The sequence below is a fragment of the Mastigoproctus giganteus genome, chromosome 1, assembly GCF_048544385.1.
Source record: "Mastigoproctus giganteus isolate SK-2022 chromosome 1, ASM4854438v1, whole genome shotgun sequence".
In the NCBI taxonomy this organism is placed as follows: Eukaryota; Metazoa; Arthropoda; class Arachnida; order Uropygi; family Thelyphonidae; genus Mastigoproctus; species Mastigoproctus giganteus.
Window position 1 is genome coordinate 129,936,989 of NC_143575.1, and position 14,301 is coordinate 129,951,289.

At 37.2% G+C, this 14,301-nt stretch overlaps 1 protein-coding gene across 1 annotated transcript in view; it reads right to left on the reverse strand.

The window, feature by feature from the left end:
• The window catches only part of PolA1 (DNA polymerase alpha catalytic subunit), a 662,965-nt gene that overhangs the window by 127,181 nt on the left and 521,483 nt on the right, over positions 1-14,301 (reverse strand). Inside the window, exons 29-30 of the mRNA XM_090387531.1 lie at positions 9,272-9,404; positions 5,576-5,707 (exon numbers count right to left, since the gene is read on the reverse strand). Of these exons, the coding sequence (XP_090243657.1) occupies positions 5,576-5,707; positions 9,272-9,404 (265 nt within the window). The remainder of the gene's footprint in view (positions 1-5,575; positions 5,708-9,271; positions 9,405-14,301) is intronic.

The window sequence follows — 14,301 nt, forward strand, 5'->3', positions numbered from 1 at the left end:
GTCCACGAAGAGCAGCACCCATTGATTATCACCATCTGTGTTCTCCCACTTAACCATCCTTTTATCCATTCTAGCACCTTACCCTTAATACCATTCTGCTCCAATTTGTACAATAGTCTTCCATGCGCAACAGTGTCAAAAGCTTTCCTGAAATCCAAGAATATGATATCAAAATTATTTTTTGCATCCAAAATTATTTTGTTCCTTTGTAAGCACATCATAATATCCTATCCAATTTGTCAGACAAGACTTTCCCTTAACAAACCCATGCTGTGTCTGAATTATTGCTGCAGTCTTGTCTAGATGATCCTGTAATGCATCTTTAACCAGTGACTCCACTATTTTACTCGGAACAGAAGTTAAACTTACTGGACTGTAATTACTAGTGTCACCCTTCGATCCCCCTTTGTGAATTGGGGATACATTTGCACATCTCCAGTCCGTGGGAACCTCCCCTGAGTCCAAGCATGCTCTCATAATTATGGCTAAGGATTTGCTTAGTTGCTTTTCCGCGTTCTTTAATATAACTGGATAGATCCCATCCACCCTAGGTGCTTTTCTTATGTTTAACTTCAACAATTTCTCCTCCACTTTGCTCTCAGTTATTACAAAATCATTAAATATCCTGCTACAAATGTTCAAACCTTAATAATTCCTCATGTGTGAATGTAGATGCAAAATACTCATTCAGTTTGTTTGCTATCTGAGCAGGATCATCAACAGTCGAACCATCGATGTCAAGTGGACCAATCAATTCATCCCCTTCCTTTTAGAGTTTATATAAGTAAAGAAATCCTTGCTGTTTTTCTTGGCATCTTTTGCCAAGGATTTCTCGTAATCTGCCTTCGCCTGCCTAACCGCCTTTGTGATCTGATTACACACTAGCTTATATCTGCCTATGGCAGATATAAGCTAGTTTGTAATCAATATATATATATTCAAATATACGAATACGAATATACATATATTCGTATTTGTGGGGAATATTTATTCAATAATTTCAAAGGAAATTAAAGGAGAGATATTTTAAATATATTTGAAAGGAAATATATTTTTCCGTGTTCTTTGGAGAATTCTTGGCGGGCTTTCAAATAATGTTAATAACACGATTATTGACATTTTATTTCTTATGTATATTAAAAAATATGGCCATTTTATGGCGATGTCGCTAGAAAAAAATGAAACCATTTTTATTTTGTAAAATCAGTCAGCGGCGCGGGGCCTTCAGAAACGCGGGGCCTTGTGCGCTCGCACTCCCCTCAGGCCGGCTCTGACTGTGAAGGCCAGAGATTTTAAAAAGTGTAAGGTACATGTTTATGTTGTGTAGTGTCATGCTGTGTTGTTCCTCTGACCTTTTAGCCGTTGGGCCCCCTAGTGGGACCCCCTGTTGCCCACACTTAGCCCTGAGGAGGCAGGTCAGGCATAGAGGGATTGCATTAGAAGTAAGTACTCTGGCAGGCCCTGCCACCTGATTTCCTAAGATTTCAGTGGCAAGGGCCTAAAAAAAAAAATAAAAATAAAAATAAAAAATAAATAAATAAAATAAAATAAAAATAAAAATAAAAAAATAAAATAAAAATAAAAAATAATAAAAAAATAAAAGATAAAAAAAAAATAATAAAAAATAGTAATAATTAAATTTGTTGTACAGTGAACTAATAGTAAAAAAAAGGGGGGGGGGGGGGGTTACATTGTATTTTTAACTATTTGCGTGAAATTTCGGATAATTGGGGCAGCTGCTTAATCAGGCCAAAATGCACTAGTCCCGATGTGTCCCAAATAACCAGAATGGACTGTATATATAAAAAAATTAGGTGGCACCTGTGTCCTGTCCGTTTGTATAATGATGAATGTGAGAACGATAAATGTATGAGAAAGTGATATATGCTGTTATTTAGTCTGCCCTGAAATATGTAAAAAAATAAAGTTTGTGATGGTGTAAATGTATGACATGTGCAACTGGGCTGAGTGCATGTAGTGTGTGTTGTTCTAACAGGCCCCACTAATTTACAGAGTAACCTATTAGGAACCCCCCCCCCCCAAACCTTGCTGGCATCATGCCCCTGACCTGAAGAATAGCATAGGATTGCTAATACTGGGTTCAGCTAGCCTGGCCAGTGTGGGATTGATTACTTATAGAAGAGAGAAGTGCTGCATGCCCACAGTCTGCTCTCCTTCCCAACATAGGGCACCCTGACTCTACAATCCCTTTCCCACCTCCCAAACCAATGTTTATACCTGGTGGACCCTACCACCACAAATCTTTCTATTCTTAACAGACCCCACTCACATGGAGGATGGGCTTCTCCCACAGCAATGCCCCCAACCCCTTTAACTTCCTATTTCATACACCTTCTGGCAAGCTCAAGAGTCACCCAGGTTTTGCCATTGTCAGAAACCGTTGTATTCCCTAATAAACCTGGCCTACCCCTCGAGGCAAGGATGGACAATGAAGTCACTTGTGGGGAATCCCACAAGGGAGTCCCCACAGCTAAGTAGCCAGAGGAACAATAGACCAACACTAAAACTCACATTATCTCTGGCCTTTATAGCGTTTGCACTGTGTCACCGAAGATATATTTGCGGAATTTGGGGACCCCCAGTGCCACCTGACAATCAACACTATACACTACATCCTTTCGCTACACACTGTTCTCTCCATATTCAAATTCTGCATTCTTTACATCTGAGTGACATCATCTCCACTATCCTCACAATGTCTGTATTTGTGACTTGACCGGCATTTCAAATTCAACAATTTCTCTCTAGGCTAAACTCGTTCCAATTGAAGCAGTGTAAGTATCACTTTCACCTCTGCCTGCAATTATTGCTAATATTTTAGTCTGTGTATCCCCACCAAGCTACCAGTTTTTCGACCCATCCAACACTGCCTCGATGGCATCAGCAAATATTCTTGCACCCCCTTTATTTTAACTGTATCCCATCCCTGTAGAAACAGCCTGTTAACAAGCACAGACCAATACTTGAGAAAAATTCTATCCCATGAGTCTTGCACAATCTCTCCAGGGCCAAATGAAATAATTTTTAAACCATATACTTGTATTTCTCGAAAGCTTTTGATACTATTGCACATGGAAGACTGCTGTACAAATTGGAGCGATATGGCATTAAGGGCAAGTTGCTACAATGGATAAAGGGATGGTTGAGTGAGAGATGAACGAGACTGGTAACCAATGGACACTGCTCTTCGTGGACTAATGTTATTAGTAAGTTCCACAGGGTTCGTTCTGGCCCATTGTTGTTTTGTGTATTCATCAACGATATTGATGAGAGTATATCAGGCTTAATGTCCAAGTTTGCAGCTGATACAAAGATTGGCAGGGTTGTTAATGACATTAAAAGACAGTATGCAAATGGATCTAGATAAGTTGGGCAAATGGCCTGAGAAGTAGCAACTGTAGTTTAACAAATGCAAAGTACTGCATATGAGTAACAATAGCCCAAGAGAAATGTACCAACTGTGTGGTACTACACTCAGGGAAGTGGAGAGTGAAACAGACCTTGGGGTAAATGTGCAGTCAGATATGATGTTTGTTGAACAGTGCAGACGGGCTGCCAGAGCAGGTCATGGAGTCTTGTCAATGATACATAGGAATTTTACTAGAGGGACAAGGAGGTGATCATTGTCCCTATCCTTTTATCTGTTTTGTCCCCAGGCTTCAGTCTCCCCACCCTCTTACTAAACCGACTGAGTACACCCCTCAACTCAACAATGCCGCCAAATTCTACCGCTTTCTTGTGAATCTCTTTTGGCCAAATTCTAGTGTATGCCCCTCCCCCCATTTTTTTTTAGGCTTTACCACTGAAATCCTTGGAAATTAGGTACTTAAATCAAAGTATCAAAGTACTTAAATAATCTACTGGGTGCCTGACCTGCCACCTCGTGGCAAAGTGTGGGTAACGGTGGGTCCCAATAGGAGCCCAATGGCTAAATGGTCAGAGAAATAACAACAAAAGACCACTCCCCACACACTTTTTAAATCTCTGGCCTCCACAGAGTTCTGTGTCACTCACAAAGAATACAACACAGAGATTGGGGAAACCCCTGGTGCCGTCAGACAACTAACACACTTTACACTGTATAAGGCAATGGTCAGGCCACATTTTAGAAAGGATGTAGAGTTGCTAAAACGAGTACAAAGATGAGCAACAAGATTGGTGAGGGGAACAAGATAGGCTTAAGTTCAGCAAATTGCAGCGCCTGTAGACTAGGCATGTGCAAAGTGATCTGATTGAGGTGTATAAGGCCTTGAAAGGTTTCAGCAAGCTCAATGCTGATTGAATTCTTCCTCAGATCAAGAACCTGAGGGGACATAGATTCAAACCGAGGAAAGACAGTTTTAGAATAGATGTACAGAAATTTGCCTTTAGCCAGCAGGTAGTTGATTGCTGGAACAGACTTCCATCCCTTGTTGTGAAAGTTGATAGCTTAAATAAATTTAAGGCTGAGCTGAATAAGCATTTGGAGTGAATAGATGAGTGAAACGGGAAGGTTTTTTTTTTTTTTTTTTTGGCTGATGCTGCATAAGCTTGCTTTCTTGCATCCTATGCCTCTGCTAATGCTAATGACTGACATGAATCTCATCATGTACTCCTTCCTTTCATGTCTGGACAGAATTGCAAACACTTTGAAACTGAACCCTAACTAGTGACGTTTTCTCAACACTGCTCTATACTTGTTAAGTAATTTTAATGTCATTAGTGCCAATCTATTCAACAATATCACCTTTTGTGCCATCAAAGGATGATATATGCTCTACAATATCATCAACTTTTCACCCTGACAGACATGCCCCTGTACTGATTCACTTATCCTTTTTTGCACAATATATTTTCAGATTCCCTGACAATGGAGCGTGTCCACACACACACAGAGAGAGAGAGAGAGAAAAACAAAAGGTGAATTTCCTTTCTGGGATCTTACTTAAAACCTTTTAAGGTGAGAACCACTTAAAATGAACTAAAGAAAAATTTTTACTAGAAATGAAACAAAACTAAGTCACTTGTTCAGCTCTCTCTCTCTCTCTCTCTCTCTCTCTCTCTCTCTCTCTCTCTCCCCCTCCCTCTCTCTCCCCCCGAAAGTCACAGAAAAAAAATGACCTGGCCTTTGCTTTTATATCTATTTCTCTACAAATGGAAATAAAAATTACAGTAAGCTATATTTTTTTAAAGCAATAAAGTATTATTTTGAAGTTTACAGTTCACATAATATTCAGATACATCACATCCTAAAAATCTAATTTTACTTAACATTATTTCCAACAGCTAGGTGGGATAGGTGATTAAAACTAGATGAAAACATTTCTTATTCTAGTTCAAAAGGGAAAGTCTGATGTTTGCAATCAAATTCTGATAAATGGAACGTTTCACTACATGTAAATTTTAATCTGCCTCTAACTCTAATGAAAAAAGCACACCTCTCTTAGGAATTGAACAGCAGATCATCCTACTTCACAGAGGTGGTACTTGGTAGTGTGGAAATACAGAATGAGAACTGCAGTTTTATGTTTCTTTTTTTTTTTTAAATAAAAGAGAGTAAGCAAAAGCACAATACCTCACATATCACATATGTCACTGTATCCCCTTGCTTTAATTTGCGGCCACCTCGAGAATTCATTCTAAGAGCAACTTGTACATGTGGAAGATTTTTTTTGTCAGGATAACTTTCAGGTGCTTTTGTTAATTGCTAAAATAATAATAAAGAAATAAAAATAAATAAAATACATGAAAAATAATGAGCATGGAAATTCTTTACCACAATCTGCATTTTAAAAATTTATCAAAATAATGCTTTGATATATCATTACAATCTGCAATGTTCCGATCCCACCAGGTGTCAAAAATACTTTAATATCTGTATGAAATAATTCTGAACAGATGGATCTTTGGAGTTTTGGAACAAGGTACATAATCTCTTAGAAAAATAAGCTTAAAATTAATAACCAAACACCTAAACCTTTCAATTACTGTTTTAAAAGACAGTTGAGGGGTACTTCATTTATATTGCATGATTTTTGCTGTGGTAAGACCTTAACAAAACAAGGACAACTAAGGCCAAAATGAATCTTTTTATAATTTATTTTAAGAAAGAAGTAATCCTACTTTGGAATTGCACCACATTAATGGAACAGGAAGGCCCTGCAATGCTATAGCTTCCGTAAACTGCATGCTGCTCATACTTTGGAGAATCAAGGTAGATATTTCATTATCTCTAGATAGTAAATTTACTAGCCAGAAAATTTGCATATCAAAGAAAGTTAAACTCAAGTATAGAGCTTAATTCACTGAAAGAACAGAAAAGACATGTAAATTTACTTTGTCTGCGAGAACATGTTCATGTATTGGAAGGTGAGGTAAGTTTTAAAGAGCTCAGAAAATTAAAGAATTGATATCTGAGTAGCATGTAGGGTCAATTAAAATATTTAATTGTGTTTGGGTTGTGTTTGGACATGAAGTGCCTGAGGTGGGAAATATTAGTCTGGCCAATATGCAATTCTGTAAATATAACTTCTCTTAAATTTTGCTGGGAGATAGATATCCAAATTTGCAGTTGATTTTGGATCTGGCAGACTTATCAATGTCCTCCACATTTAAGATTGCACACCTTTTGTATTGTTGTTATAAAAGATGCAAAGGGTCTAAGGTAAAGAACCACAATGTTTAGTTGCACGAACTGTTTGTTCATTTCCTGCTGGAATGATTTAATTTCTTGCTGGACACAGGCCACTCTGATATTGATTAGAGTGGCCTGTGTCCAGCAAGAAATTATTTTAATGTTGTGTTCTTAGAAGATAAAGTTCAGACCAGATGTCTTTCAAGACAGGATAGGAAGTGAGCAGCTTATTTTGTATAACTGATAATATACTACAGTCTATATAAAAGGACATAAAATCAGCCTGTATATATTAATCAAAACCAGGTGGATTACTTGTACCTCACAGCATGAAGTGCACTGCATTCAACAGGTAATGAAATCATCTACAAATGAAGGAAACACTGATGGTGCAGCCACATTATTTCAAGATTTGGTTCTGTCTGCGTATACAGTAATACCCCGAAGTTACGCGATAGGTGGGTCCGACGAAAATCGCGTAAGTCGGGGTACAACTTTGCATATAAATACATATAAATTTTGCTTAATTGGGACCAACGACTAACAAAAACACTAGTTTAGAAGAAAAATATTAATAAAATTGCAGTTCTTTATACATATTAATACAAAATATGTATTAAAAAAGCAAATGACTTACGTAAAAAAGTTATTTCGATGTCGATGGCTTCATAAAATCTAACAAATTCGTCTGACGACACAGCGCCTTCTTTTTTTCACGCAGAATTTCGTCGTAGCAAGCTAATAATTTTTTTATTCCTTGCTTTGTAGCTATAGCGCGTTCTTCGTTGGAGTCTATGTTTTCTAAAATTTTTAAGCCCTTTACAATTGAGCCCTTTTCAATTTTCAACCTGTCAAGTTTGCAATTGTCATGTGCTTTTCGCCGTTGCTTCATTTAGGCCTGTAGCACGTGCAATATCACATTGTCTTTCATTTCACTCAAAGCGTTTCACAATTTCATATTTTTTCTCTATCGACAGAGGCGGACTGGCCATAAGCCTTACTGGGGAAACCCCGGTGGGCCAGTGTGATTTTGGCCATAAACCATAGTATGAGGCCACTATAAATTTTCCCGGGTAAGAATTTTTGATCCAGTCCGCCTCTGTTTATCGATAATTGCTTTTCTTTTTCTCTCTGAATCTGCAGTGTCTTCACCAGGACGCTTCCTTTTCACACCTTTTAATTAAGTATTTTACTCATTTTTAGGGAATAAAGCACAATTACAAAACGAGGAGGCACGCTTGATACGCATAAACAAAGCTGCGCGCATGTAGCAACTGAATAAACAACACCATAAAGGCACAGATACACTATTAACACCTCACATTTCTAGGGGTTACTACTATAAAACAATAAAAATCCAGTTGCGCTTCTGCTAGTGAAATCTGTTATTAACTGGTAGTAAACTCGATCTAATTGCATTTGCGATTATACCGATAGCTGGAATTGTGTTGGTTTTTACGTTATTATGGTGAAATGTGTTTCCCCTTCACTGATATAAAAAACATAAAAGCAGCAAAGTTGAATTTTGTTCATCTTTCGCTCTCATTCTCCGCCGTCGCACCGTATATCGATAACATATGAAAAACGACCTTGAAGATAGTGGGTGGCAGCGTTGCCAAACGAAAAAAAAATCAAGAACCGTGTAACTCCGAGTTCGCGTAAGTCGGGATAGCGTAAGTCGGGGTATTACTGTATTCTATATTTATTTTGTTTCGATAAAGTATGAGTAACAAGCAGTTCTTGGAACCTGTGATGTGGTAATGAATCAATATCCTGTTGGGTAAAGAAAACATTAAGAAGCATCATTTATCCAGATTAAAAACTGTGCAATGTTACTTTAAGTCCAAGACTTGCATATGAAGGTTCATTGGCTTTATAAAAGGGAAACCTGGAGATCACAGAAATATTTCCTGACAAGCCTTCTTATACAGATATACGAGAACTGTCTTCTGAGAAATATAAAGAGTCTATTTACCTCTACATATAAGTTTTTCACTGTGGAAGTTCTAAAGGCTCTGAACGCTCTCCAGAGAACAAGCATTTTCTCTGGTCAGATAATGCCGATTGGTACTGTGTTGTAAAATATTTTCCTGACTAAGGCATATACTGTGGACCCATCAGTGAGTCATTGTTTTCTACACAGCATACAATCAATATTGAATGAAGGAAATTTAATTTCTGAAAAAAAAAAAAAAAAAAAAACCAATTTTGAGACGTTATACGTACCTGAAAGTTAAATTTATTGTCCATTATTAATCCTAAAAAGCAGACTGGGATTAGTTTATTTTTTATCTGCAGTTTAGAATCAGAGTGTAACAGTCATTTGCAATTTTTTTTTTTTTTTTTTTTTTTGGCTGGTGCAGCATAAGCCTCAGGCTTCCTTGCTATAATAATAATAATAATCATAATAATAAATATGGATGGCAGTGGATCTAGCTATTTTATGATTAAAAATTGAAAGCAACCTGTGCATGGGTGCTTAAAAATAGTATCTTTTTTAAATGTGGAATCATCCGTTTTCAAATCACTGAAAATCATAATTTTCAGACAATTGAAGTAATTCTTGTTTATCACATAATCAACATGTTAAAAGCAATATTATAAAATTGTGCAATATAAATAATGGTAATTATTTACTTTTGTGATGGTGTAGTTGCTCATTGGCAGCATTCCACTTTTAACAGAAGCTTGAAGTTCTGCTAGGTGAGCATGTATATTTTGTACAATTTCCTCTCTCGATTTGTCTGAAAGAATCTGCTCAATAGCATACCTGTAATTAAAGTGAATTTCAAGATTACCATCAAGAAGAAAGGAAGTCTGTGAAATACAAAAATTAGTAATGTTTGTTAAAGGTAATATAGTGGCACACAGTGTATTTAAGAATATGTAGAGCATGTTTTTAGGAATATAAAAGCAGAACTGTTAAAAAACCATTTGGCTAAAATTAGTACTGTTTCATTTCTTTAACTGTAGGGCCATGGTACACATGGCAAATCACTGTAGTCATATATTTATTTAATGTTATCAGTGAATAGAATAAGCTTGCTTTCTTGCAACATATGCCATTACTACCTCTAATAATAACTCAACATTATCAGTGAATAGAATAAGCTTGCTTTCTCTTTCTAGACAGCTGAAAAAGAAAAAAAAAAAAAAAAAATGTAATTCTCAAATTTTGCATCATTAATATGGTAAAAAAAACTGTCCAATACATAAAACTATTAGATGCAGTTTAGCCACATCTTCAGTACTGGATGCAGAGAAGGGCAACGAGATTGGTGAAGGGAACAAAAGGTTGGTCTTACCAAGACAGGCTTCAGTTCTACAAATTGCAGCATCTGGAGACTAGGCACTTGCGAGGCTATAATCAGGTTTACAGTTTTATTGGAGCATTAGGAAAATAGGCTATTATGAGCCAAGACAGGTTATAGAATTTTAAATACAGATTTCTGGTTACTTTCCAAAGAGGTTACCTTTAAAAAAAAATTATATAAGTAAAAGGCAGTATATGTGTTAAAAAAAACATATATTTATATACAGAGGGTGATTCACTAGCAGTGCGACAAACTTGCAGGAGGTGTAGGGGGCACAAAGACGAATCAGAATCACATAGCATTGCAGGGGAGGTCGCGTGAACAGCGATCCTGCTGGAAGTCAGCATTTGCGAACCGGTTCCCGAGGCAGTAGGATGGACGAGTATTCAAATGTTGAACTGGCCAACATGCACCTCACGTATGGAGCTGCGGACTGTAACGGTCGCGCCGCTCTGCGCTTGAACCAGGAACGTTTCCCACACAGGCGTGAAACGATTTTCGCACATGTGCAAAGAAGGTTACTTGAGACTGGTTGTTTCACGAGAGGTACCATGAATCGAGAGCGAATGATGAGGACGCCAGACAATGAGGAGGATAATGTCCTACGTCTTGCAGAAGGCAATCCGAGTTACGAGTACTCGAGCGATAGGCCAACGATTGGGTATTTCCCAATCCACTGTACGGAGGATACTGTCAACAAACCAAATGAGTTCATACCATCTGCAAAGCATCCAATCATTGGAGCCTGCAGATTATCCACTCCGGAGGACTTTTGCTACTTGGTTTCTTCAACAGAAACAGTTAGCAAATGCTGACTTCCAGCAGGATCGCTGTTCACGCGACCTCTACTGCATGATGAAGACATTTCGGATCCTGCAATGCTATGTGATTCCGATTCGTCTTTGTGCCCCCTACACCTCCTACAAGTTTGTCGCACTTGTAGTGAATCACCTTGTATAAATTTAAAAACAGCTGCCACATTATCATTTGCAGATAAAGTATGACTGTACTCAGTCAGATGGTTAAAATTTTAAAACATATACCGTTAAAATCTGTCTAATAGATAATCAATTAAAATGTCTAATAGATAAAATGTGTCACACAACTGACACATAGAAGAGTCACTGGCCCTCAGTAAAAATTAATGTGTTAAATGATTGTGTCCTATGCAGAGCCGAGCAAGAGCAACTTCCTCTTTATGATTCCTGCACAGACTAGACTGCCATGGTTTGATTACAGGATATATCTGCTGTGATTCCTTTACTGTCAGTCAATTCCATAAATTCTGCCACTACGAGTTGAAATGTTTGTGTATTTTGCCTGTAGTCTGTATAGGGGAGTGATAGACCATGATTATTATTAGGAATTGATGATTTGGCCACAGTATCAGCCAAATCTTTTCCTCTAATCCCAAGTTGGAGAGGAATTCAGCAGAAGCAGATATAAAAATTATGTTCACATAGAGAATGTATCCTGCTGAACCCAAGATAAGACTGGATGATAATTGTATCTCAACAATAGTAAACCCTGTAATACACTCAAAGAATCAGATTATATAATAAACCTTTGCTAATGGCAAGGTCCTGGTGTGATCCAAGGTTAACTCTACAGTGTGCAGCCCAGCAGTGTATATGCTGCATTCACGAAGAATCTGTTGGAATATAATATTGTATGGAAAGACAGCAGCAGGCCCTATGTATGATTCCGAATAATGTATAAATTGCTTTAGAAGCTGGGCATTTCCTTGCTCTCACTGTCTTTGGCACCATATCAAGCACAGGCAGGGGAGCAACAACAGGCTGTTTGAGAATGGCAGTAGTTTTGGCATTTCAAACACCTCAGTGGATTTGGAATGTAAATCCTCACTGGGCAGTTTAAGTAACCTTTCTTGATGGAAATTGGAGGCTATGGGATGTTCAACGTTATAATGAAAACTTGTGTAGGAATGAGATCCCCATCCTTTCAAATAGATATTCTCTTGACAGCTGTTACACTTTGATTTTTTAATTCAGAGCATATCACTTCTTCTGAGACATGAAGAAGATCCCACACTGATATGACAGTGTGAACAGTTCAGTTTTATAAGGGTTACAATGGTAGGTTGTTGTTGCATTGGGATTTAATGACACATAGGCTGCTAAGGCCATATCGTGTCTTTCTAATGGTTAATAGGAAATACTAACTTTATTGTAATACCTGTTATATTTTATGGTATATTCCTATGTTATTAAGAAAGTAAACAGTTCTTTCTTATTAGGGTCATCTCCAAGAATTGGCAATAATGTTAGTGATGACTGTGCGTTAGAACATTATTTAAAGCTGTTTCAGCAGATATTGAGAAGATGAGGACAGTCCATTAATAAATGACGAATAGTTACTTGCACATGACATGATGAGGAGTGCTGTCATTCATTAGTAGATAGAGGTGTGAAAGGCAAGTATGCCCAATTCTTAGCCTTCCTAGAATTACTTCTTCTTGCCTGCTTTTCTGGAAGCTGGAGAGCCACAGCTTTGGATCTGGTTTTATTCAGTAAAGTTTGTTTCTTGGGTAGCCTCTCCAGATTATTGGCAAGCTACTGTAACATGCTTTATGGATGATGGGTTTGAAATCAGTATATGGAACTTGACAAGTCTGTAAAAAAGAAGTACACTCTGTCCTCGTATAGCACGATAGTTGTGTTCCAAGAAAACCTCGTGCAATGCAAAATCGTGCAATATAAACAACAGGCCCTATGGGAAAAGTGGGGTTAGGTGCCGACCACCCAAGATTGAACACACATTTGGAACCAAAACATTACGAAACACAATAAATAATTGGGTAATTTTAATCGTTATAAAATACTTACGTATTTTATAACGATTAAAATACGTAATAAAAATATAATATATATTTTTATTATAATATAATAAGATAGTATGAATCAGAGCTGTAATACTCTATGTTCTACGTTGATAATAATATTAGTAAATTAATAAGAGGAGTTTACCTCAATATAGTACGTGGAACACTTCCGTATGATACCCTCCAGAAATTAAAACGAAAAAACGAAAAAATCGACAACTTACCGGTACATTAAAGTAAAATATAAATAATTAAAGTAAAATATAAATAATTAAATAATAAATTTAACACAATTCAAAATCAATTCAAAACAATTAAAATTCAAATTAACGCAATTAAAAGAATCTAACGAAAATATTCAAAACGATTTTCCTTCCTGAAGCTGACAATGCTTTTCGACCGACTGTCGTGATCACAGGAATGAAAATTACCGAATCAGGCTAAACCTGCAACTTAAATAGTGATTATGTGTCTTCGCGCATGCGCGTAAAGGTCCACGCATCGGAGATCAAATATGGCCGCCGAACATTAACAGAATTCTCGTGTAATTTAATTTCAAACGGTTTCTGCAATTAATAGTCGCGTATAATTACGTTGAACGTTAAGTATTTTGGCCTCGTTAAATAAAAAAGTATGTTTTTCGTTAATGGCATGAAAGGCTAATTCTGACGCTGCTGAACGAGAAGCACGAACAGAGGCTTCGTGTTGATTTACACGGATATTAAGAGAAAACCGCGTGGAACCCTGATAAGACGAGTCGCAATCACCGCAAGAAATGTTGTATACTAGATCATTAATTTGTGTTGCGAACGCCGAAAGAACCGAGCGATTGTTCAGTATAGTGTGTAACTTCCGTATAGGCCTAGCTATAATTTTAAATTCGGTATCTTTAAAGAATCTGTTAAGCTGTTTGTGCCACTGTTCAACATATGGGACAGAAATAAAGTATTTTTTGATATTACTATTGTTGATTGGTGCAGTATTTTGTATCCTATCCTTAGCCTGTACCCTAATTCGATTTATTGTGTTAATGGGATAACCCCTGTTCAAGAATCTGCTAGTTAATATTTGTATTTCTGAGTCTAAAGCAGAATCCGTCGTTGAATATTTATAGGCATTTAGAAATTGATTAAAGATAATCGATCTTTTGTAGGTGAACGGGTGGTAGCTATTATAATGTAGAAGCATACCGGTGTTTGTGGGTTTTCGATAGATGCTAAATTGTATTTTGTTCGAGTCCCGGGTAAGCGTGAAATTTAGAAAGTTTAATGACTTAGTATCCGTATCTTCCCTTTCCAGTGTAAATTTGAGTCTAGAATGAATATTGTTAAACGAATGTAAAATATCTTGGATAGTACTACTATCGGTAATAACTAGAACATCGTCTAAATACCTCCCATAGTATGTGATACGGGGACGAAAAGGTGTCAAATGTATCTGCTCAATCGTTGAGAGATAGATCTCTGACATTAAGCCACTCAGGCTCAAACCCATTGGTAATCCAAAAAGTT